General features: G+C 44.4%; 1 protein-coding gene across 2 annotated transcripts in view; it reads right to left on the reverse strand.

The window, feature by feature from the left end:
* LOC120920724 (probable ATP-dependent RNA helicase DDX60) overlaps positions 1-25,743 on the reverse strand; it is a 294,719-nt gene that overhangs the window by 71,435 nt on the left and 197,541 nt on the right. For both annotated transcript variants that reach the window (XM_040332971.1, XM_040332963.1), the window contains 5 exons: positions 20,303-20,503; positions 16,333-16,437; positions 16,077-16,218; positions 8,937-9,058; positions 1,743-1,890 (listed from right to left, as the gene is read on the reverse strand). In XM_040332971.1, the coding sequence (XP_040188905.1) occupies positions 1,743-1,890; positions 8,937-9,058; positions 16,077-16,218; positions 16,333-16,437; positions 20,303-20,503 (718 nt within the window). The remainder of the gene's footprint in view (positions 1-1,742; positions 1,891-8,936; positions 9,059-16,076; positions 16,219-16,332; positions 16,438-20,302; positions 20,504-25,743) is intronic.

Raw genomic sequence — 25,743 nt, forward strand, 5'->3', positions numbered from 1 at the left:
CTCGGCAGAATCCGGCTCTGACCGAGTTTCTCGCCGAATTCTGCCGAGAAACTCTGTCGTGTGTACGAGGCCTCAGGGTTTCCATGAATGGAAGAGGATTTTGAAGGACTGGTTTAGTGAATGCAAGGTGAATCTTGTGGATCACCGCCAGGCCTCCTCCTCTTTGCCCTATTCTGTTTTCCGTTATTATCCGATAGTTTTATGGCACCAGTTCTCCCAGAATGGTGTTACAGTCGGCTGTGAGCCAGCTTTCTGTGATGAAAAGGCAGTCTAAATCGTATTGTAGGATGAAATCATGGATTTCTAGTCGATGTTTTACTGCCGATCTTGTGTTGATCAAAGCGCATGATATGTGCTTAAGCTGGGGTAAGTGGCTGAGATTTTTGACAGTCGATCGTCGATCGATTCTTAACAGTTGCTCAGTTCTTAGAGCTTTTTTGGTGAGGGTTGGCAATATTGCGGCGAATGGCTTTAAACCCCAAATGGTTTCTGCAGAATAACTTAGATTAAGCATAGTCGCCAAATGGGGGGGGGGGGACAGGTGTTTGGGGGGGGGGGTGATGAGGAAAGAAGATTCAACTAAATCCTCTCTCCCTGGTTGATCCAGAGGAAGGCAAAAAAAACCCTGGCCGTGCTATGCCAATGTGCCGCGGTCGGGGGAAAAAATTCCTTCCTGATCCCACAGGGGCGACCGGGCGAACCCTGGATCAATGCTATGAGGTAGTGCTTACCTATTGGGCAGAATGGGGGGAGGGGGGTTTGAGTGAATGGGGGGGATGGGGGGTTTGGGGGGACCAGAGCGAGGATGGGGATCCTCCTGTAGTCAAAAGAGGGGGGGAGGGTTTACCAGGAGTTAGGGGAGATTGCTGGTTGTAGGTGCGGCGCGCCAACTATATTATATTACACCTTTAGTTATTTAAGCACTTTTGACAGCTCATCGAATCATCATTTTATTTTAAATCCATTTATAGGCAGGTTGGTTGTAACACAAGTTGATTTATCGATCGAACCAGCCTGTTGGAAAAATGTCTCTAGATCAGCGCCGCCAGTTATAGCCGGTGGTGCTGATCAGTGTATTCTGATGGTGGAGAAGTCTACCTGCTATCAAAATACATCAACCCTGGGGGGTTTCCTACATCGAGTGTGTGAATAGGGTAATTAAGTCATTTTCTTTTGTTGAACCTTCTGGCTGAATGAAAAAAAATAAAAAGACTTATGTATGGGCATCCTAGAATGCTAGCGAAAAATGGAAGATTAATGGGTGTGGGAGGGGTTATGTGAGTTGTCCTAACAACTTAGGTGCTATCCTCACCTGAAGATGGTGTACTTACTTGTTCACATAACTGTATGGTTTATTTTCTTCTGGTTGTCTCATGTTATGCATTACTTATGTGGGCCCTCTCAAATTCAAGATGGTATTATACTAGTATATGACAAAGTATCAGCAAAGCTCAAACACGAAGACTATAACAGTATGCAAAGTTTACCAAAGCATTCAAAGTTTACCAAAGAAACGTTGACCAAATTAAATCTTACAGGCTAGATATAAAGAGATTCTTCTTTGGTGTCTTCTGTGGTGTGCTATCGTGGAGAGGGTTCCAAGGTGCCAATGGATTCAACAGCATTTAAAGACTACATCTGCTTACCTACCATGTGTCTCATGCGATGGGAATTCCTAAACACTACAATACAAAACAATACATGCATTCCAAAATGATCAATTATTATAAATGATCACTTACTGATTTTTGAGAGAGGAAGCTGATATTCCTTCTCTGTATTTGCCAGTTTAGAAGCTGTCAGAATACACTGACTAAATAATAATGCAACTTTCCTGTTGTGTTCTTCCACAACAGCAGCAAACTCATCTGGTAGTTTCTCAAGAAAGACCTGCACAAACAAAATCCATGTTGAAGCGACTTTTGTTAAACCTGACTTTTAAAGAGAATTCTCAGTATGATTAGGAATCAATAACGTTTTATTTTCTTTGAGTCCTATGCTAAAGCAGAATTACCACTCTACAGAGGGGTAAAAACACTTAAAGGACTAATATATTACCCAGTGGTGTTTTTTGAAAGCAGTGGGACTGTAAGCATGATTCTAAATCCCCCATGGCAGTGAATGATAAAATGCAGCTGCGCACGCTGCGGCAAAGTTGGGCATGCCTTAACCACTTAAGCCCCGGACCATATTTCTGGTCAAAGACCAGAGCACTTTTTGCGATTCGGCACTGCGTCGCTTTAACTGACAATTGCGCGGTCATGCGACGTGGCTCCCAAACAAAATTGGCGTCCTTTTTTTCCCACAAATAGAGCTTTCTTTTGGTGGTATTTAATCACCTCTGCGGTTTTTAGTTTGTGCGCTATAATCAAAAATAGAGCGACAATTTTGAAAAAAAATAATATTTTTTACTTTTTACCATAATAGATATCCCCCAACAATATATAAAAAAACATTTTTTTTCCTCAGTTTAGGCCGATACGTATTCGTCTACATATTTTACAAAATAGGGGGTAGTTTTATGGCATTTTTATTAATATATTTTTTTTTTACTAGTAATGGCGGCGATCAACGATTTTTTTTCGGTACTGCGACATTATGGCGGACACTTCGGACACTTTTGACACATTTTTGGGACCATTGGCATTTTTATAGCGATCAGTGCTGTAAAAATGCATTGATTACTATAAAAAATGGCAGGGAAGGGGTTAACACTAGGGGGCGGGGAAGGGGTTAAGTATGTTCCCTGGGTGTGTAGGGGGGGGGGTGGACTCACTAGGGGAAATGACTGATCGCTGTTCATACATTGTTCAGGCATTTCTCCCCTGACAGGATCGGGAGCTGTGTGTTTACACACACAGCTCCCGGTTATCGCTCTGTAACGAGCGATCGCGGGTGCCCGGCGGTGATTGCGACCGCCGGGCACGCGTGCGGGAGTCAGAACCGAGCAGGGGCCACGCGTGCGTGGCTCCAGCGGCGCTCGCGCGCGCCCCTATTGGCTGCTGGGGGAGATGACGTATAGCTACGTGCTCTCGCCCAGCAGAGCCGACCTGCCGCCGTATAACTGCGGCTGGTCGGCAAGCAGTTAAAGCAGAACTCCTGCCAAAAACTTTTTCCATGTTCTCGTTGCTGATCTCCTACCTTCACCAACTATGTCATTCATGTTCCTCTGAGCTCTGCAGTTCCTCTGCAATAGCCTACTGAACTTGCTGAAAAAACATTTTTGCCTGGTGATTTCCTGTTTGTAAGAATGCTGGCTACTAATCAGCGGTCTGACACGCCCCCTTGAAGTCCTCTGAAAGCGAGCAGTTACTGATGGACACTGCTAAGTTGCACTGGTGACACCACCACTGATGGGCACTGCTAAGCTGCACTGGTGACACTGGCACTGATGGGCACTGCTAAGCTGCACTGGTGACACCGCACTGATGGGCACTGCTAAGCTGCACTGGTGACACCGCACTGATGGGCACTGCTAAGCTGCACTGGTGACACCGCACTGATGAGCACTGATAAGCTGCACTGGTGACACTGCACTGATGGGCACTGATAAGCTGTACTGGTGACACCGCACTGATAAGCTGCACTGGTGACACAGCACTGATGGGCACTACTAAGCTGCACTGGTGACACCGCACTGATGGACACTGGTTAGTACAAACAGCCCTCCTCTGAACTGCCTGTGTTCTCCTTCTTCCTGGATTCTTAACAGTACTCAGGGTACTGCAACACTGGCTCTCCTCCCCTTCTCCTATTCCTTGGTCCAGTAGGTGGAGCTAAATTACAGCTAAATATAGTCCTGCCTACTGGACTAGGGAATAGGAGAAGGGGTGGAAGAGCTGGAGCTGCAGTACCCTGAGTATGGTGAAGAGTCAAGGTAAAATAAAAACACAGGTAAACCAATTCCCTCTCTGTGTCTCCATTGTAGCTACAGGAGAAAAGAGGGAATGGGGCTATAATTGGCTGTGATTTACACCCATTCATAGCCCCGCCCCCTACTCCCTTTGCCTGCCTTTAGCACCTGTCCCCTCCCCCGCATAAACAATGTTTCTCCTGCAGCTGCCTGTGACAAGTGCAGCTGCAGTGGAGACATTTGTTCCCCACATTTGTTGTGCAATGTGTGAGGGCACAGTGGGCCCCGTATCCCCTGGGGCCCGTGTGCACCGCACAAATGGATAAAACGCCACCGGTATTGCTACTGTATTAGATATTGTAATGCTGGGATAGAGGAGGATATAGGGTGGGATGCACCTTAAGCATACTGGGAACACAAAGCAGTACATTTTCATTAATATGAATAGATTTTACATTCAGTTGAGCATTCACTGCACAAAAGCATATAAAGTGTATCTAAACCCAAAATCTAAATTGTAATATATTGCAGCTTACCGGTCCTTAGAGGTGGTGGCTACATAAATTTTATTTTTTTTCCCCTTTATTTTAATGTGGTGATCTTACCATAAAACACCTTGGGCCAGATCCACGTAGATCGGCGTAACTTTAAATGGGCGTAGCGTATCGTAACGCTACGCCGCCGCAACTTTGAGAGGCAAGTGCTGTATTCACAAAGCACTTGCCTCTAAAGTTACAGCGGCGTAGCGTAAATCTGCCGGCGTAAGGGCGCGGAATTCAAATGACAAAGATGTGGGCGTGTTTTATGTTAATTCTACTTGACCCCACGTAAATTAAGTTTTTCTTTTAACGGCGCATGCGCCGTCCGTGGGGGTATCCCAGTGCGCATGCTCAAAATCACGTCGCAAATAGTCAATTCTTTCAACGTGAACGTAATTTACGCAAAGCCCTATTCGCGAACGTTTTACGCAAATGACGTATACGACGGAAAATTTGACGCTGGCCCGACGTCCATACTTAACATTGCGTACGCCTCATAGACCCAGGGGTAACGTTACACCGAAAAAAGCCTTACGTAAACGACGTAAAAAAAAATGCGCCGGGCGGACGTACGTTTGAGGATCGGCGTATCTAGCTAATTTGCATACTCCACGCGGAAATCTACAGAAGCGCCACCTAGCGGCCAGCGTAAATATGCACCTTAGATCCGACGGCGTACTAAGACGTACATCAGTTGGATCTAGCCCAGCTTCAGGCGTATCTTGTTTTGTGGATACAAAACAAAGATACGCCGGAGCATCCTAGAAGTTACGCGGCGTATCAATAGATACGCCAACGTAACTTCTTTGTGGATCTGGGCCCTCATGTCCAAGGGTGACAAGACTCACTGATTGTACTACTGTACTTTATCTATGGAAGAGCAACAAGGTTGCTCTCTAGATTTTGGCTACATAAGGTGTTTTGTAATTCACACAGAAGTTTGATGGTAGGCAAGCAAAAACTTTCATTGATCTGCATTTGAGGTTTGAACTAGTACAAAATGCTGATGAACAGACACTACAGCACTATCTTAACAAGAAAATAACTTTGTTTATAAGAGGTTATTTCTAGGGTTATCTTTGGGGTTCAGGTTGCCATTGGGGCTAGTGCTCGAGGTATGGTTAATATTAGAATTTATTTATTATTTTTATCTATTATTTATGTAATTAAAGAGGAGCTCCAGGCTCCCCCCAAAATAATTAAAAGTCAGCAGCTATAAATACCGAAGCTGCTGACTTTTAATATTATGGCACGTACTTGTCCAGGCATCCAATGGTGTCCTCACCCGAGATGAATCTTTAGTCGGCTATCGGGTGCTAGCGCCGCCATCTTGACGAAGGGAAACTGGCACTGAAGCCTTGCGGCTTCACAACTAATTTCCTATTGCACATACATGAAGCGCACTGCACTTTGTGAATGGGCCGCAGTCTTCTTGGACCAGAAGTGTCCCAGAAGGAGGGGGCAAACTGTCAAAACCAGGTATCCGCTCCTCCCTTCCCCCAAAAGGTGCCAAATGTGGAAGGAGTGGGGGGGTCAGACAAGTGGAGCTTCCCCTTTTGGGTGGAGCTCCACTTCAAAGTTGCTCTAAGAATTATATTTTGGTCCAAACACAGGTTCAGAATAGTTTACAGGGACATCCATGGTACGTAGGAACCAGTTTAAAGTTTATTGCACCCAAAGTACCATTCATTTTGACTTTTCCATTGACTCAAATGCATTTTAGCTAAATTCCCCATTTTTCTGCATAGTTGCAGTAAAACGGACCATTCCTGATATTACAGGTATTTTTAAAGTGGTTCTAAAGTTTTGGCGCTTTTTCAAGTAATGCATTCCATGCATTAGGGTAGAGAAACTCCCACTAACCTCCCCCCCCCTCTTTAAACACTTATCTGAGCCTGTTAGCGATGCAGCACTGTGCAAGGCTGCCATCTTCTCTCTCTTCTTCTCACAGGAACTTGGGCAGCAGCAGGAGCCAATGGCAATCAAACGTCAGAGGAGGATGTGGGGGGCAGGGCTGAGCCACACTGTGTGTGTCTATAGACTTGTGAAGGGAGCCTGCAGGCAGGGCCGTCTTTACCGCAGGGCAAATGGGGCAGGTGCCCTGGGCCCTGTCACTGTTGGGGGCCCAAAGCAACCCCCCCCCCCTGTTCGGAGGCCCCCAGATGGCAACCCCCCCCCTTTTTTTTTTTTTTATATATTTTTATATATTTTTAATAAAGAGACAATTTTTTAATATATTTTTATTTTATTTTTTATTAAAGGGACAATTTTTTTTAGAGGTCTGGGGGTCCCCAGGGGCCCATAGTTCCCCAGGGCCCCGGATGACAACCCCCCCTTTTTTTATAAAAAATAAATCTTTTTATATATATATATATATATATATATATATATATATATATATATATTTATATATGTTTATTATTATTATAGGACCCAGAGGTCCCCAGGGCCCTGGATGGCAACCCCCCTTTTTTTTTAATAAAAAACATTTTTTTATATATTTTTTATATATATATATATATATATATATATATATATATATATATATATATATATATATATATATATTTTATTAAAGGGCTCAGAGGTCCCCATGTGGCAAACACCCTTTATTTTTTTTATAAATGTTTATTTTTTTATTTTTGTTTATATATTTTTTTTATTTATTTTTTATTTAAGGGCCCAGAGGTCCCCAGGGCCCTGGATGGCAACCCCCCCTTTTTTTTTATAAATGTTTCTTTATATATATTTTTTATTAAAGGGCCCAGAGGTCCCGGATGGCAACCCCCTTTTTTTTGTAATTTATTTTTATAAAAAAAAAAATATTAAAGGGCCCAGAGGTCCCCAGGGCCCCAGATGGCAACCCCCTTTTTAAAATATATTTTTTATATATATATATTTTTTTTTTTTTTATTAAAGGGCCCAGAGGTCCCCAGGGCCCCGGATGGCTACACCCCTTTTTTATATATATTTTTCTTTATTTCTTTCTTTTTTTGCAAAGGGCCCCCCGCTTCTAAATTTGCGGCAGCCCCCCCCTGCTTCTCAATTTCAGGCGGCAGCACCCCCCATCCCGGTTCTCTGCTCCAGGGGGCCCATGCCTGAAGCTGTGTAAGTGGCCCCATAATTCCTGATGGCGGCCCTGCCTCCCGTTAAGCCCCTGTGCTGCCCACAAATCAGGCTGAAAATCATCAGCGGCACGCAGCCAGTGACAGTACTGCTTCCCTTCCCAGTGTTTTAAAATGTACAGCACCCCTGGCTTCCCTTTAGACGCGCACTTCTCCCTTCCTGCCACTGGGTGCTGCTTGCATATAAAAGTGAATTAGAATGTGATTTTATAACATCCCCAGTTAGCTCTTCCCGAGGCTGACTTCTTCATGTCCTGCTCCCCAAGGTATGTCACTGTTTGCTAATCTATATTGTAAATAGAAGTTTTCTGTAGAGTGTGCCCAAAGTCTTTATAATATTTGATGATTCACTGCAGGTCTGGTCAGTGTTTTAAAAAGTTCCTCTATTTTACACATGGCATGGGGTCACAGCACCGTCTGTCCATTCTGCTTTAGCACCATGGGACCCCATGCCATGCCATGTGTAAAATAGAGGAACTCTTTAAATCACAGACCAGACCTGCAGTCCAGGCTGAGTAAGGCCTCAGCGCACATGGCATTACTGTCTGTATTTAACTGCTTGATGGGCTTATTTTGGGCCTGGCTGGTTCACATGTATGTGTTTTGGCGGCCCACATTTGCGCAGGCACATCAGCCCATTCATTTGAATGGGCCGCCATGCCTGCGTTTCCTGCAAAGAAAAGCGCATTCCTCATGTAATAGGCTGCGCACACGGCACGCCTATGCCCATCAAGCACTGAAATACAGCACTGTCTGTCCATTCTGCTGTCTGCTGTGACTTATCTGCAGTTCCCGCACTGTCAAACTTGCTGCATTTTTAGATGTTTAGGTCACGCTTTTAAAAACACAGTGCGTTTGTGTGTGCAAGAACTGCAGGTAAGTAGCATGGTGCAAAAGCAGAATGGATTTCAAGGCAACTGTATTTTTAAAATGCTGAATGCACTTTTTTTCTGCAGGAAACAAAGGCATGGCAGCCCATTCAAATCAATGGGCTGCTGTACCTGCACAAATGAGGGCCGCCAAAACATACATGTGAACCAGCCAGGTCCAAAATAAGCTGGAGGGGGGCCCAAAAAAAATGTTTGCCCTGGGCCCAAACCATATTAAAGACGGCCCTGCCTGCAGGTGTGCCCTGATAGCAAGCGGCTTGCTATGGGGGCACACCAAGAAGAGGAGCTTGGAGCGCTGGTGGGGAAACCGTGATGAAAAGTTCAGGGCCACTCTGTGCAAAAACCATTGCACAAAGCAGGATAAGTATGAAATGTTTATTTTTTTTTTATTTTATTTTTTTGCATTTACAATCACTTTAAAAGAATATGAGCCAAATGTAAGTTCAGAGCAGTGTGAGATATCACAGGACTGGTAACAGAATTCATATGAACAAACTGTTTCATATGTGTAGATAAGATCGACATCTACCTTGGATTGGAAGAAAGGACCCATATATTTCATCTTCTGTGAAAGAATGTATTCTCTTCCAAACAAGTGTGCCAACACCAGCATTAAAGTTTCCATAACAGAATCTGGAAATGTGCCAGGATCTACAGAGAAAACAATTAATGCACTTTCATTTGATGATGAAAATCATAGTTACAAATATATCATAGTAAAGAGTATTTAGCACTGTCCTTTAACCACTTAACCACTCCTTACTGGGCACGTATACCCCTTCCTGACCAGGTGAAATTTCAGCTTCTGGCACTGCGTCGCTTTAACTGACAATTGCGCGGTCGTGCGACGTGGCTCCCAAACAAAATTGGCGTTCTTTTTTCCCCACAAATAGAGCTTTCTTTTGGTGGTATTTGATCACCTCTGCGGTTTTTATTTTTTGCGCCATAAACAAAAAAAGAGCGACAATTTTTAAAAAAAGTCAATATTTTTTACTTGTTACTATAATAAATATCCCATTTTTTTTTTTTTTTTTTAATATTTTTTTTCTCAGTTTAGGACGATACGAATTCTTCTACATATTTTTGGTAAAAAAAAAATAATCGCAATAAGCGACTGGTTTGCGCAAAAGTTATATCGCTTACAAAATAGGGGACAGAATTATTATTCATTTTTATTATACATTTTTTTTACTAGTAATGGCGGCGATCTGCGATTTTTTATTGGGACTGCGACGTTATGGCGGACACATCGGACACTTTTGACACATTTTTGGCGCCATTCACATTTATACTGCGATCAGTGCTATAAAAATGCACCGATTACTGTATAAATGTGACTGGCAGTGAAGGGGTTAACACTAGGGGGGCATGGAAGAGGTTAAATGTATTCCCTGGGTGTGTTCTAACTGTGGGGGGAGGGGGGTGACTGGGGGAGGTGACCGATGCTGTGTCCCTCTGTACAAGAGACACAGATCGGTCTCCTCTCTCCCTGACAGGACGTGGAGCTCTGTGTTTACACACAGAGCTCCACGTCTTGTCCCTGTAGCCGCCGATCGCAAGTGCCTGGCGGACATCGCGGCCGCCAGGCACGCGCATCGGTATCTCAGGAATGCGGCGGGCTCGCGCGCCCTCTAGTGGCCTGGAAGAGCGGAGGACGCATATATGCGTCCTATTAGAGCTTTAGAACCACCCTGCAGCCGCACATATTCGTACGGCCGTCGGGAAGTGGTTAAAGTTCACATTTATGGAAAAGTCCTTTGAGTCCTCTTCCCTAGCCCTCATCAATATAATCAGCCAGGGGCAGTGGCACACAGACTTAAGCCTCGTACACACGCTCGGTTTACTCGGCAAGAACCAGCAAGAAAACTACTGGCAGAGCTTTCTTGCCGAGTATACTGTGTGTGTGTACGAGGCTTTCAGGTTTCTCATCAAGAAAACTGCATAAAATCTCAACGAAAAAAATAAAGAACCTGGGGGCATATTCTTAAAGATCTGAGGCGGCGGAACGTATGTCCTTTACGTTACGCCGCCGCAAGTTTAAGTGGCAAGTGCCTGATTCCCAAACCACTTACCTGTAAACTTGCGGCGGCGTCGCGTAAAGTCCACCTGCGCAAGCACTCCTAATTCAAATGATCCTGGTAGGGGGCGTGGATCATTTAAATTAGGCGCGCTCCCGCGCCGATCGTAATGCGCATGCTCCGTCGGGTAAATTACTGTAACGTAAATGGCGTCCAGCGCCTTTAACGGACGACTTACGCAAACGACGTTAAATTTTCAAATTTCGACGCGGGATCGACGGCCATACTTAACATTGAGTACGCCACCTAGGGGGCATGTTTATCTTTACGCCGCGTATCGCTTACGGAAACTACGTTAAAACACTACGGCGGGCAAGCGTACGTTAGAGAATCGGCGTGACTAGTCATTTGCATATTCTACGCTGACCGCCACCTAGTGGTCAGCGTAAATATTGCAGCCTAAGATACAACGGCGCAGGCCGTCGTATCTTAGGCATGTTTAAGTGTATCTCAGTTTGAGAATACACTTAAACATAGGATCGGACTTACGTCTGCTGATACGCCGGCGTAAATTTTTTGAGAATATGGCCCCTGATCTCTATTTTCTCGTTGTGATTCTCGGCAGTGTTTTCCTCTCGAAAAACCCGAGAGTGTGTATACTTACCTGTCGCCGTGGAAACCCGCACATGCTCAAAATGACTTTGACTCATGCGCGGTAGCTTCCTAGGCATAGGTAGGGTGCAGCAAGATGGCGGCGACGGCATAGAATGTGATGAGCGCATGCTCGTTGTACGCAATGACTTCACTGCGTTCTTGCCAGTCAAAGGAACCGTGGTTCTTTTGAATGGAGTGTCTGTACACTCGGGCGGCAAGAGATTCTTGCCAAGAATCTCGTCAGGAAAAACAAAGTTTATTCCTGACGAGATTCTGGCCCATGTGTACAGGGCTTTTGTTTCTAACTTAGGTGTACGTTTAATAAACCATGATAAGCCGAGATCATGAGGATCACGGCTTATCTCAGAGCATTGCTGGTTTAATAAACTGATATAAGGAGCAGAGAACATGTTCTCCACTTCTCATCACAGCACATGGCTGTTTTGTCACAAACAACCAGATTAATAAACCGTGATCTGAAGATCTCACAGCCCTTCCACTGAAATATCTCCCTTCCAGATTCACCAGCTCAGAGGTGGAGAATCTGGGAGAGAAGCTGGTGTGATAAGAGGAAGAAGGCTTATTTCTTCCTAATTTCAACACCAGTGGGTCAAAAATGAATATTAACAACAATATATATATACACACATACATGTGTATATAGATACTGTATATATATGTGTGTGTATATATATATATATATATATATATATATATATATATACACGTGTGTGTGTGTGTGTGTATATATATATATATATATATATATACATACGTGTGTATGTGTGTGTGTATATATATATATATATATATATATATATATATATACAGTGGGCCAGATCCACGAAAGAATTACGCCGGCGTATCTCTTGATACGCCGCGTAATTTCAAATTTTGCGCGTCGTATCTTTGTTTTGTATCTACAAAACAATATACGACGGCATCTCGGATGGATCCGACAGGCGTACGTCTTCATACGCCGTCGGATCTTAGGTGCAATTTTTCGGCGGCCGCTAGGTGGCGTTTCCGCCGAATTCCGCGTCGAGTATGCAAATTAGCTAGTTACGGCGATCCACGAATGTACGTCCGGCGCATTTTTTTCCGTCGTTTGCGTTCGGCTTTTTCCGGCGTATAGTTAAACCTGCTATTATGAGGCGTACTCAATGTTAAGTATGGCCGTCGTTCCCGCCTCGCATTTTAGAATTTTTTACGTTGTTTGCGTTAGTCGTTCACGAATAGGGATTTGTGTAGAATGACGTCACCGTCTTAAACATTGGCTTGTTCCGGTTTCATTTCGAGCATGCGCACTGGGATACCCCCACGGACGGCGCATGCGCAGTTAAAAAAAAAACGTAGTTTACGTCGGGTCACGACGTATTTACATAAAACACGCCCCCCATCACAGAGATTTGAATGCCGCGCCATTACGCCGCCAAAGATACACTACGCCGCCATAACTTACGGCGCAAATTCTTTGAGGATTCAGAAAAAAAAGATAAGTTATGGCGGCGTAGTGTATCTTAGATACGCTACACCCGGCGGATTAATGCGCCGATGTACGTGGATCTACCCCAGTATCTATACACACACATGTATGTGTATATATATATATATATATATATATATATATATATATATATATATATATACACACACACAGCAGCCCGACCACGTGTGACAGATCACTTCTAAGCATGAACATTCTGTGCAAACATCCTCCAATCCAATTGTTCAGACTAGATATGTGGAGTAATTTATAGCCATTCATGTAACCTGTATACTGTATATGTGGTGAGTTCACGCCTCTGATTGTACAGACTCAGCCTAAATAACACAGGGTTATATGAATGATCATATATTTACCTTCACATTATCTGGGCATACAGAGTGCTAGGGGCTGGATTACATAGATCTGTACTTACATCTAGTAGTACTGTTGTATGATTTATTGTTGTAAATGTCTGTAGTGGATGAGTTGTTGTTTTTTTTTTATTATTATTATATACATCGCTATCTGACCACTTCTAAGCCCCCATCTTGCATCACCCCCCAGACCACTTCATACAGACACCACTCTGAGCTGCTTCCTACCCCCCCCCCTCTCCAGCTGAGGGACATCATTCCATGGTCCCTTTCCTTCCCTTATCTTCCCAACATCACTCCCTGATTACCCCATAGACACCACAAGAAATCCCTCCCCATTATGCCACTGCCAGTCCGTCATACCCTCCAAACTCATCTTCTGTACTAACTGTGCCCATCATACCCTCCACACTCCTCTTCTGTACTAACTGCACCCATCATACCCTCCGTACTCCTCTTCTGTACTAACTGCACCCATCATACCCTCCACACTCCTCTTCTGTACTAACTGCACCCATCATACCCTCCGCACTCCTCTTCTGTACTAACTGCACCCATCATACCCTCCGCACTCCTCTTCTGTACTAACTGCACCCATCATACCCTCCACACTCCTCTTCTGTACTAACTGCACCCATCATACCCTCCACACTCCTCTCCTGTACTAATTGCACCCATCATACCCTCTGCACTCCTCTCCTGTACATACTGCCCCTGTCATACACTCCACACTCCTCTTCTATACATACTGCCCCCATTATACCCTCCGCACTCCTCTCCACTGACTCTAATATAAAGGGGGACTCTTGTGATTAACTCCATATGATTAGAAATTGTATTTAATCACAAAAATATATATACAGTGTATACTGCATAAAAAACAATAGCTGTGCATTGCTTTGTACAGAGGTAATGAATTTAATGTACTACAAAAAAAAAATATATATATATATTGGCGTGCGCTGCTAATGTGTTCGGGTTTGGCTTGACGAAAAGGTGGCAACCCTACTCACTGTCCGCCCTCACTCCGGGACACAGCCACTGGCAAGTGACAATCCACATCTGGTGGCAGGGAATGTGGCAAGTGACACACTCGGGGCTCCCACTGATTCTGCATTATTACAATGTAATAATAGAAATAATGCGCTTTAATCATCCTGACACCATAACAACCATGGCGCCGTGATGATTGAAGTGCCAACACCAGCCATTGCCCTGACTTTATGCCCGCAAAATTTTCTGCCAGTGCCCCTCCTGAGACCAGACTCTGGATCCGCCCCTGCTCTGCTCGCATGTTCTTCTGAGCTTGGCTGGCTCAAGTCCCGGCCAGCCGCCTGCCTACTTATCTCTTTGCCTTCCCTGGTGGAGTGATTTTCCTCCACTCCCCACCCAGTAGTAGCCGGGGCCCGGAGAGTAAGACTTGACAGGCTGTGAGGCAGGCGGCAGCGGCGACGGGCAGAGAGTAGCTGATTGCCGCCATTACTAGTAAGAAAAATATGTCCCCGGATTTCATTTAAAAAATCTGGTCACCTTAATCTAAGAGCAATTTCATGTATATAGCTTAAAAGTAGATATAGTGCATCCGGAAAGTATTCACAGTGCTTCACTTTTTCCACAATTTATTATGTTACAGCCTTATTCCAAAATGGATTAATTGCATTATTTTCCTCCAAATTCTACAAACAATACCCCATAATGACAATGTGACAGACGTTTGTTTGAAATCTTTGCAAATTTATTAAACATTTAAAAATTTAAGAAAGTATTCACAGCCTTTGCTCAATACTTTGTTCAAGCACCCTTGGCACCAATTACAGCTTCAAGTCTTTTTGAGTATGATGCTACAAGCTTGGCACACCTATTTTTGGGCAATTTCTCCCATTCTTCTTTGAAGGCCTTCTCAAGCTCTATCAGGTTGGACAGGGAGCGTCAGGGCACAGCCATTTTCCGATCTCTTCAGAGATGTTTAATTAAGTTTGAGTCTGAGCCCTGGCTGGGACACTCAAGCACATTCACAGAGTTGTCCCATAGCCACTCCTTTGTTATCTTGGATGTGTGCTTAGGGTCGTTGCCCTGTTGGAAGATGAACCTTCACCCCAGTCTGAGGTCCAGAGCAATTTTTGCATTTATTTTTTTCCTGATCCTGACTAGTCTCCCAGTTCCTGCCACTGAAAAACATCCCCACAGCATGATGCTCCCACCACCATGCTTCACTGTAGGAATGGTATTGGCCAGGTGATAAGCGGTCTCCAGACATGGCGCTTGCCATTCAGGCCAAAGAGTTCAATCTTTGTTTCATCAGACCAGAGAATTTTGTTTCTCGAGGTCTGAGAGTTCTTCAGGTGTCTTTTGTCAGACTCCACTCTACTCCACTCTACCATACAGGCCTGATTGGTGAAGGGCTGCAGAGATGGTTGTTCTTCTGGAATGTTCTCCTCTCTCCACAAAGAAACACTGAAACTCTGTCAGAGTGACTATCAGGTTCTTGGTCACCTCCCTGACTAAGGCCCTTCTCCCCCAAATGCTCAGTTTGACTGGGCGGCCCGCTCTAGGAAGCCTTGGTGGTTCCAAACTTCTTCCATTTACGGATGATGGAGGCCACTGTGCTCATTGGGACCTTCAATGCTGCAGACATTTTTCTGTACCCTTCCCCAGATATGTGCTTCGATACAATCCTTTCTTGGAGGTCTACAGACAATTCCTTGACTTCATGGCTTTGTTTGTGCTCTGACATGCACCGTTAACTGTGAAACCTTATATAGACAGGTGTGTGCCTTTCCAAACACAGGTGTACTTCAGTCAAGTTGTAGAAACATCTCAAGGATGCACATGATGCTCAATTTTGAGTGTCATGGCAAAGTCGGTAAATACTTATGTACATGTTTTTTTTTTTTCATTTTTTTTTTTATAAATTTGAAAAGATTTAAAAAAAACTTCTTTCATATTGCCATTATGGGGTATTGTTTGTAGAATTTTTAGGGAAATAACCATTTTGGAATAAGGCTGTAACTGTAACATGTGGAAAAACTGAAGCGCTGTGAATACTTTCCGGATGCACTGTATACACTGCATGGATAGAGACTAGGAAAAGCATAGGGTTGAAAGTGACATCGACTGTCAGCTATATAACATACATTTAGTGCTTGGTTTACACAACTTGTGAAAGAGTCCCTTTTTTAGGAAACTGACAAACAAAAAATTTGATGGTTCATGATAGTGCAAATGAGTAACTAGTCCTGTTAATTCCAAGGGGTCACACTCTGTATCCAGGTATCCCTGTGATAAAAATAAAGGCTATTATTAACACGATTCAAAAGACACTAGCAGATACATGTGTACTTAAGCAATGTATTTATAAAAGATTTGATCTGTTGCAACATACATACATACCTCATGGACCAGGAATTGTAAAGAAAACACAAAATACATCTTTAACATTTGAGTCTTAACGGGATGCTTGAATGACATGAGTGAGTGTTTCAAAACAGATAAAACCTAAAAATATAAAACACAGTTTAAAGATTACCACACACACACACAGCAAAAAGTATTACATGTGTAAAAACTAGGCAAAGAGAATCATCCTATTTTTTTTTCAAATTGAAACACACACCATGAATTATACACTAGGGATACAGTCAACTCTGGCTGCAATTAAGAAGCATTAGAAAAAAGTGCTGTTGATGTTGGCAAAAGGTTATGGTCCATTAACTAGCACAAACATTAAGGCCAGATTCACACTTGTGAGGTGCGAATTCCAGCTATCTTATCTCTGCAAAGCGATAAGAGAGCTGTTTAGTAGATCATCTCCATTTTAGCTGTGAATTTGGAGACCTAGAAGAGGGGAGGGGAGGGGGGAAGTGTATTGAGGAGAAGGAGAGAAATCCTGAAGAGAAATTAACACATCTGCGAATCAGATGCGTGCCCATAGAAGATAATGGGCCTGAATTAGCACCTGAGCCGCACAAGTTTTTTGGGCAATGCGCAGTGCGAATGCATCGCACATATGTGAACCAGCCTCATTAAAATCAATGGGGCAGATCCACAAAGAAATTACGCCGGCGTATCTACTGATACGCCGGCGTAATTTCAAAATTCCTGCGTCGTATCTTTGTTTTGAATCCTTAAAACAAGATACGACGGCATCTCGGATGGATCCGACAGGCATACATCTTCGTACGTCGTCAGATTCTAGGTGCAATATTTCGGCGGCCGCTAGGTGGCGTTTCCATCGAAATCTGCGTCGAGTATGCAAATTATCTATTTACGGCGATCCACGAACGTACGTCGGCCAGGCGCATTTTTTTCCGTCGTTTGCGTTCCGCTTTTTCCGGCGTATAGTTAAAGCTGCTATATGGTGGCGTACTCAATGTTAAGTATGGCCGTCCTTCCCGCGTACAATTTTGAATTTTTTACGTCGTTTGCATAAGTCGTTCGCGAATAGGAATTGGCGTAGAATGATGTCATCGTCGTAAGCATTGGCGGGTTCCGGTTTAATTTCGAGCATGCGCACTGGGATACCCCAGGGACGGCGCATGCGCAGTTCCAAAAAAACTTAGTTTACGTCGGGTCACGATGTATTAACATAAAACACGCCCCCATCACAGCCATTTAAATTCCGCTCCCTTACGCCGCGATAGATACACTACGCCGCCGTAACTTATGGCGTGGATTCGTTGTGGATTCCATTTAAAAAAGATAAGTTACGGCGGCGTAGCATATCTTAGATACGCTGCGCCCGGTGCAGATGTACCTGGATCTGAAATATCGTCTTTTTTTGCAGTGAAATTTGTCCCATAGGAATGAATGGCGAAACTAGAGTGTGAGCTGACAAAAATTGAAAAATCAGGACTGCCACCACTCCCTCATTTTTAAGCCCACCTACACAAATCTTATATCAAAACGTTCAAGTCATGTCCACGGCTAAGCCATTGTCCTGATCGTTTTCACAATATGACCATTTGTTTGCAACTCACGCCATCCATTAACATCCATTGAAATTACACTCTTGACACCTAAAATTTGAAGGGCAATATCTAAACTGCCACTGTGCCTTTAATTTTAATATTTCAGAGACATACTATACATCAAAATGTAGGTCTGGGTCTTGTGATTCTCAATACAAAGCTCGTTGCTGTAGGATTTATAGCTTGCATAAACATTGGTTTCCTGGCAATGCTGAGGGGAATTAAAGCTCCTCCCACACAGCTCTGAGGGAAATGATAGCTCCTCCCACACAACGCTGAGGGGAATTGGCTCCGTTTTTACTTTTACTTTTTACTTTCAGCTATTAAAACCATTCAACTTTTAAAATGTTCAGCTCTTTCAGCTAATGATGGGACTTCTTCAAATTTTTTTCTACTATTTATAACTTTTTAAAATATTAAGCTTTTTAACACTTTTTTAACATTGAAGTCATTGAGAGCATGCTTCAAATCCTTAAAATTTTCTTCCACTCCCAAAAGTTTCAGCTTCTTCATACTTTCACCTACAGACGCCAAACTTTAAAATGTTCACAAAATATTCAGCTATCCGGCTATATCTTTTCAGTTTGATATCTTTTACAGTTTATAATTTTTTTTTTTTTGAAAAATAAATACAAATAAAATCATAAAAAAAAAAAAAAGAATTTGGTGGAAAAAAATAATATATTTCTGACCAAAAGCTCCCATTGAGCATTACAATACAATTCAATTCAATATAAAAGGAATTAGAGGGGGCCTGCTCATCAACTTACAATCTAAAATAGCAATTAATACCTTGGTGGGCTCAAAATTGCAGCCTGCCACTATACATGGTGTAAAAAGTACAGTATATTATACTAAAAACATTTAAACCACTTCAATACCAGGCACTTTAACTCCTTCCTGCCCAGGCTGTCACATTTTGAATAACAATTACTCCATGCAACACTGTACCCAAATTAAATTGTTATCATTCTTTTTGAGAAATACTGTATTGAGCTATCTTTTTGTGGTACTTAATCACCACAGTTTTTTTTTTTTGCTGAATAAATAAATAAAAAACTGAACATTTTTAAAAACAAATCTTCTTTTTCTGTTATAAAATTTAGCAAATAAGTATTTTTTCTTCTTCACTGATGTGCGCTGATGAGGCTTCAGTGATGAGCACAGATAAGTCTGCACTGATGGGCAATGATGTGGCTGCACTGAAGGGCACTCGTAAGGAGGCACTGACGAGGCGGCACTGATGGCACCACTGATAAGCGGCAATGATAAACTGCACTGATTGTGCTGCACTGATGATCAGTGCCGTGATTATCAGTGTAAACAATGTACTCTCTGTGGCCTGTCAGACTTGCCCGTTATTGTCTCTCCTTTTCTCACACAGAGACAGCATGTGAGGAAAGGAGAGCTGATAACAGGCAAGTCTGTCTACATTTGATCAGCTGTGATTGGACACAGCTGATCACATGGTAAAGGGCGGCTGTGATTGGCCCTTTACAACGATCTGTGATCACAGGGGGCGTGCACTTGGAAGGACATCCATGGACTTCCTCCCAGAACTGGAGGCCTGCACTGTAGCCATCTTTTGGCTATAGAGAAGGGGGGAACTCGTTAAATATAGGCATGTAAAAATTGACAAGTAAACTCAAAAAGGGGCAAGGTCCTTTAGCTGCATTTTGGTCCGGGTCTTAAGTGGTTAAAATGATCGTGTGTGGGCTTCACATCATTTTTCGGGTTCTGAAAAACGCCCACATTTTTTTTTCGAGCATGCTGCATTTTTTAACGACGTTTTAAACTATGTCGTTTTTCGGGTTGTAAAAAATGATCGTGTGTGGGCTAAAATGACGTTAAAAACCTGCGCATGCTCAGAAGCGAGTTATGAGAGCGCTCGTTCTGGTAAAACTACCGTTCATAATGGAGTAAGCACATTCATCACGCTGTAACAGACAGAAAAGCGCAAACCGTCTTTTACTAACACGGAATCAGCTAAAGCAGCCCCAAGGGTGGCGTCATCCGCATGGAACTTCCCCTTTATAGTGCCGTTTTTTTTGTTGTACGTCACCGTGCTCTGCTAGAGCATTTTTAAAAAACTATGGTGTGTGGCCAACGTCGTTTTAATGATGAAGTTGGAAAAACTTTGTTTTTTCTACATGCCGAAAAATGTAGTTTTTTTTCATGCCGAAAAATGATCGTGTGTACGCGGCATAGGGATCAATCTACCAGCAATGTGCCGTCTGCGGACAGAGAGGCGAAACAGTGACTTGCAGTAACTAGCTTTATCTGTTGGACATCTTATATAGTATATGCTGGGGGGAAAAATAGTAACTGCATCTTCAGGTCACAAAAATATATATTTAGCTATTTGGTAAAGTTCAGATTTAATAAATATTCACCTTTGCTCTGGCGTCCCCTTTATCATCTGCTTTGGTTGCCAGCAACATTAGTCTTAAAACAAGTGAAATGCTCAGAGGAAATTGGCCTCTTAGTTCTGGAACATTGGATTTGATGAGCATCTCCACTTTTGTCATTGGAATGTTAACAAAGTAGACGTTTCCCTCTAAATCCAGTCCTCTTCTTCCAGCACGCCCTGCCATCTAAAGAAAATGTATTATTTGTAATGATGTAATGGATGATTTGTCATCTCACTGGCAAACATTAAAATGCTGATTCTATAATTAATCACTTGCCGACCGCCACACACATATACATCGGCAGAAGGGCTCGTACAGGTAAATGGGCGTACCTGTACATCCCTTTTCCCACAGGTCCTGCAAACTTGATGTTCGCCGGTGGCCAGTGATTGCGGTGAAGAGAGCTGCCTATGTAAACAAGGCATTTCCCTGTTCTGCCTAGTTACATGACAAGGATCTACTGCTCCCTGTCATCGAGAGCAGTGATCGCTGTCATGTCAGTGGTAGCTCACCCCCCTCACAGTTAGAATCACTCCCTAGGACACACTTAACCCCTTGATTGCCCCATAGTGTTAACTCCTTCCCTGCCAGTGTAATTTATACAGTAGTCAGTGGCAATTTATAGCACCGATCGCTGTATAAATGGCAATGGTCCCAAAATAGTGTCAAAAGTGTCCGACGTGTCCGCCATAATGTCGCAGTGCTGATAAAAAAATGCAGATTACCGTTATTACTAGTAAAAAAAAATTATAAAAAAAAATCCATAAATCTATTCCCTATTTTGTAGACACTATGGCCCAGATTCACGTAGATCGGCGCAAAATTGTGCGGGCGTAACGTATCTCATTTACGTTACGCCTCCGCAACTTACACGGGCAAGTGCTGTATTCTCAAAGCACTTGCTCCGTAAGTTGCGGCGGCGTAGCGTAAATCACCCGGCGGAATTAAAATTCGGCAGGTAGGGGGCGGGGAAACTTTACGCCGGGAAAAGCCTAACGTAACTTTACTGCGTCGGCCGCGCATACGTTCGGGAATTCGCGTATCTAGCTAATTTGCATACTCGACGTAGATTTCGACGGAAGCGCCACCTAGCGGTCCAAAAAAAAATGCACTTAAGATCCGACGGCGTAAGAGACTTACGCCTGTCGGATCTAATAGATATCTATGTGTAACTGATTCTAAGAATCAGTTGCATAGATACGACGGGTCAGATTAGGACTTACGACGGCGTACATGGCGCTGCGCCGTCGTAAGTCCTTTAAGAATCTGGGCCTATAACTTTTGCGCAAACCAATCAATATACGCTTATTGCGATTTTTTTTTACCAAAAATATGTAGAAGAATACATATCAGCCTAAACTGAGAAAAAAATTTTTTTTATATATATTTTTTGGGGATATTTATTATAGCAAAAAGTAAAAAAAAATATGTTTTTCTAAATTGACACTCTTTTTTTTGTTTATTGCGTGAGTTTGCTTTGAATATTAAAAATAAATTAAATAGTGTTTCTCTTTTCGTCCATGGACGGACACAGCTCCATAAATCTTGACAAGTGGGTTGCTCATATTAATACCACAGGCATGGGATCATTCTGCAAGTACTTTCACGTGGTGTACTGTCTGTGTCCTCTGTACAGTGTGCACCTAAAGCTACGTAAAGCTGGTGTTTCTCATATTAGAGGCAGGGATCTGCTCATATCAATATCACAGGCAGGGGATTATTCTGCAAGTACTTTGACGTGGTGTACTGTCTGTGTCCTCTGCACAGTGTGCACCTAAAGCTACGTAAAGCTGGTGTTTCTCATATTAGAGGCAGAGATCTGCTCATATTAATACCACAGGCAGGGGATCATTCTGCAAGTACTTTCACGTGGTGTACTGTCTGTGTCCTCTGTACAGTGTGCACCTAAAGCTACATAAAGCTGGTGTTTCTTATATTAGAGGCAGGGATCTGCTCATATTAATACCACAGGCAGGGGATCATTCTGCAAGTACTTTCACGTAGTGTACTGTCTGTGTCCTCTGCACAGTGTGCACCTAAAGCTACTTAAAGCTGGTGTTTCTGATATTAGAGGCAGGGATCTGCTCATATTAATACCACAGGCAGGGGATCATTCTGCAAGTACTTTCATGTGGTGTACTGTCTGTGTCCTCTGTACAGTGTTCACCTAAAGCTACGTAAAGCTGGTGTTTCTCATATTAGAGGCAGGGATCTGCTCATATTAATACCACAGGCAGGGTATCATTCTGCAAGTACTTTCACGTGGTGTACTGTCTGTGTTCTCTGTACAGTGTGCACCTAAAGCTACGCAAAGCTGGTGTTTCTCATATTAGAGGCAGGGATCTGCTCATATTAATACCACAGGCAGGGGATCGTTCTGCAAGTACTTTCACGTTGTGTACTGTCTGTGTCCTCTGCACAGTGTGCACCTAAAGCTACGTAAAGCTGGTGTTTCTCATATTAGAGGCAGGGATCTGCTCATATTAATACCACAGGCAGGGGATCATTCTGCAAGTACTTTCACGTGGTGTACTGTCTGTGTCCTCTGTACAGTGTGCACCTAAAGCTACGTAAAGCTGGTAATTCTCATATTTATTCCTAGAGGCAGGGATCTGCTCATATTAATACCACAGGCAGGGGATCATTCTGCAAGTACATTCACGTGGTGTACTGTCTCTGTCCTCTGTACAGTGTGCACCTAAAGCTATGTGGTGTGTGTACTGTCTGTGTCCTCTGCACAGTGTGCACCTAAAGCTACGTAAAGCTGGTGTTCTCATATTAATTCCTACAGGCAGAGATCTGCTCATATTAATACCACAGGCAGGGATCAGCAGGTATTGTCAGTATTTTTGCAGCTACATCTCCCTGCAGGCCATTAGTATGTCTGGAAGGACAACAAGGATAGGCAGAGAGTCACGAGCCGATACAAGAGGGCAAGCAGGCTCTGTGTCTAAAGACAACAGTGCTGGTCCTGGACACGGTGCATCCTCATCAGCACGTAGCCGTGGGACACACTCGTCCTTTTTTCCGGCAGCTGGCCGTGTTGAACCGCAACATGCTGAAGACTTGGTAGAGTGGATGACCAAGCCGTCCTCATCCTCCTCATCCTCTCTCACCCAGGCTCAGGGTACTTTGTCTGGCAAAGCAGCTGCCAACGTGGCCTCTTCCCTCTGCTCAATGGCATCAGTCACTCCTTCCCTAGCCCTACCATGTCCTCCTGAGAAGTCCCCCGAACTGTTTGACCACAGTGTTGGGTACATGCTGCAGGAAGATGCGCAGCGTTTTGAAGGCTCCAATGATGGTACACAGCTAGAGAAAGGCAATAACGTGAGCCCAGAGAGAGGGGGTGCCCAAGAAGGACAGCAATCTGGGAGACATGTTCCCCCATCTGCAGCATACTGCCAGGTTTTCTACAGTGATGAGGAGGGAGAGGATGATGAGGTCACTGACTCCAAGTGGGTGCCTGATGGGAGAGAGGAGGCACATCTCCAACGAGGCAGGATGCCCTCCAGGGGCCAGCTTAAGGGCAGCACACCGACTGCATCACAACGCAGAGCTCCGCATGTGCAGGGTGCTGCTGTCTCTCAGCGTTATTTCAAAAGTTGTTTGGTGTGGGCCTTTTTTGAGACGAGTGCATCAGATCGCACCGCTGCTATTTGCAACATATGTCTCAAGCGTATCTTGCGTGGCCAAAACATCACCCGCTTGGGCACCACATGCTTGACCAGACATATGTCGACCTCCCATGCAGTTCGTTGGCAAGCGTACCTCAAAGACCCACACCAAAGAACAAAGCAGACCTCTCCTTGCTCCTCATCAGCTGGGATCTCCAACCCCACTATACCCTCAGTCCTCTCTGAAGCCTGCACTGATAGGACTGAAGGTGTAGAATTAGGTGTGTCACAGCCAAGTACTTGCGGGCAATCTACTATTGGTACACCGACGTCAGATTGTACCAGGCAAATTTCCCTGCCCCAGCTGCTGCAGCGCCGAAAGAAGTTCTCTCCCACCCATCCACATGCCCAGCGGTTGAATGCTAGCTTAGCTAAATTGCTAGCACTTCAACTGCTGCCTTTTCAGTTGGTAGATTCTGCCCCTTCCGTGAGTTTGTGGAATGTGTGGTACCTCAGTGGCAAGTTCCCAAACGCCACTTTTTCTCATGGAAGGCGATTCCTTTTCTCCCCCGGCATGTGGAAGGCAATGTCCATGCCTCGCTGGACAGGGCGGTCAGTGGTAAGGTGCATATTACCGCTGACTCATGATTCAGCAGGCATGGACAGGGATGTTACCTATGTTTCACGGTGCATTGGGTGACTCTGCTGGCAGCTGGGAAGGATGCATGACAAGGTATAGTAGTGTTGGAGGTTGTTCCGCCACCACGCCACCAAAATGCTACTACTGGTTGTGACACATCTCTTTCCTCCACCCCTCCTCTTCTTCTTCCTCTGTGGCCTCTTCCTGTGCCGATGTGTCCTCGGAACCAGCGGTGCTCCGTAGGCATTCAAGGGGCTACGCAGGTATGCAGGCAAAGAGATGCCATGCGGTGCTTGAGCTGGTGTGCTTGGGGGACAGGGCACTGGGGCAGAGGTTCTGTCAGCTCTGCAGGGGCAGGCTCAGAGGTGGTTGACGCCACGCCAGCTTAAGCCAGGAATGGTGGTTTGCGACAATGGCACCAACCTCCTCTCCGCCCTGCGACAGGGACAACTGACCCATGTGCCCTGTTTTGCTCATATCCTTAACTTGGTGGTGCAGCAGTTCTTGGGCAGGTACCCGGGCTTACAGGATGTCCTGAAGCAGGCCAGGAAACTCTATGTGCATTTCCGACGGTCATATAATGCCAGTGCTTGGCTGGCAGACCTCCAAAAGGAATACAACCTGCCCAAGAACCGCCTAATCTGTGACATGCCCACCAGGTGGAACTCTACGTTGGCCATGCTGCTGCATCTACACATGCAGCAGAGGGCCATGAATGAGTATCTGTGCCAATATGGCAGCATGACAGGGTCAGGGGAGCTTGTTTTTTCCCCCACGCCAGTGGGCCGTGACCAGGGATGCATGCACTGTCCTGCCACCATTTGAGAAGGCCACGAGGATAGTGAGCAGTGACAGTGCATGCATCAGTGACACTGTCCCTCTTATCCACCTGTTGGAGCACACGCTGCATGGAATAATGGACAGCGCCCTTGAGGCAGAACAGAGGGAGGAAGAGGAGGACTTCCTTACCTCTCAAGGCCCCCTTTATCCAGACAGTGTTCCTGCTTGCCCGCCTATCACCCATTAAGAGGACAAGGAGGAGGATTGTGTCAGCATGGAGGCGGAGCCTAGCACTCAGCATCAGCAGCAGTTTTTAAGGGATCAATTACAGTCCCAAGAAACCCATGGACTTGTACGTGGCTGGGATGAGATGGCTGTGGATCATGTCA

Source organism: Rana temporaria, chromosome 1, assembly GCF_905171775.1.
Source record: "Rana temporaria chromosome 1, aRanTem1.1, whole genome shotgun sequence".
Taxonomy (NCBI): domain Eukaryota; kingdom Metazoa; phylum Chordata; class Amphibia; order Anura; family Ranidae; genus Rana; species Rana temporaria.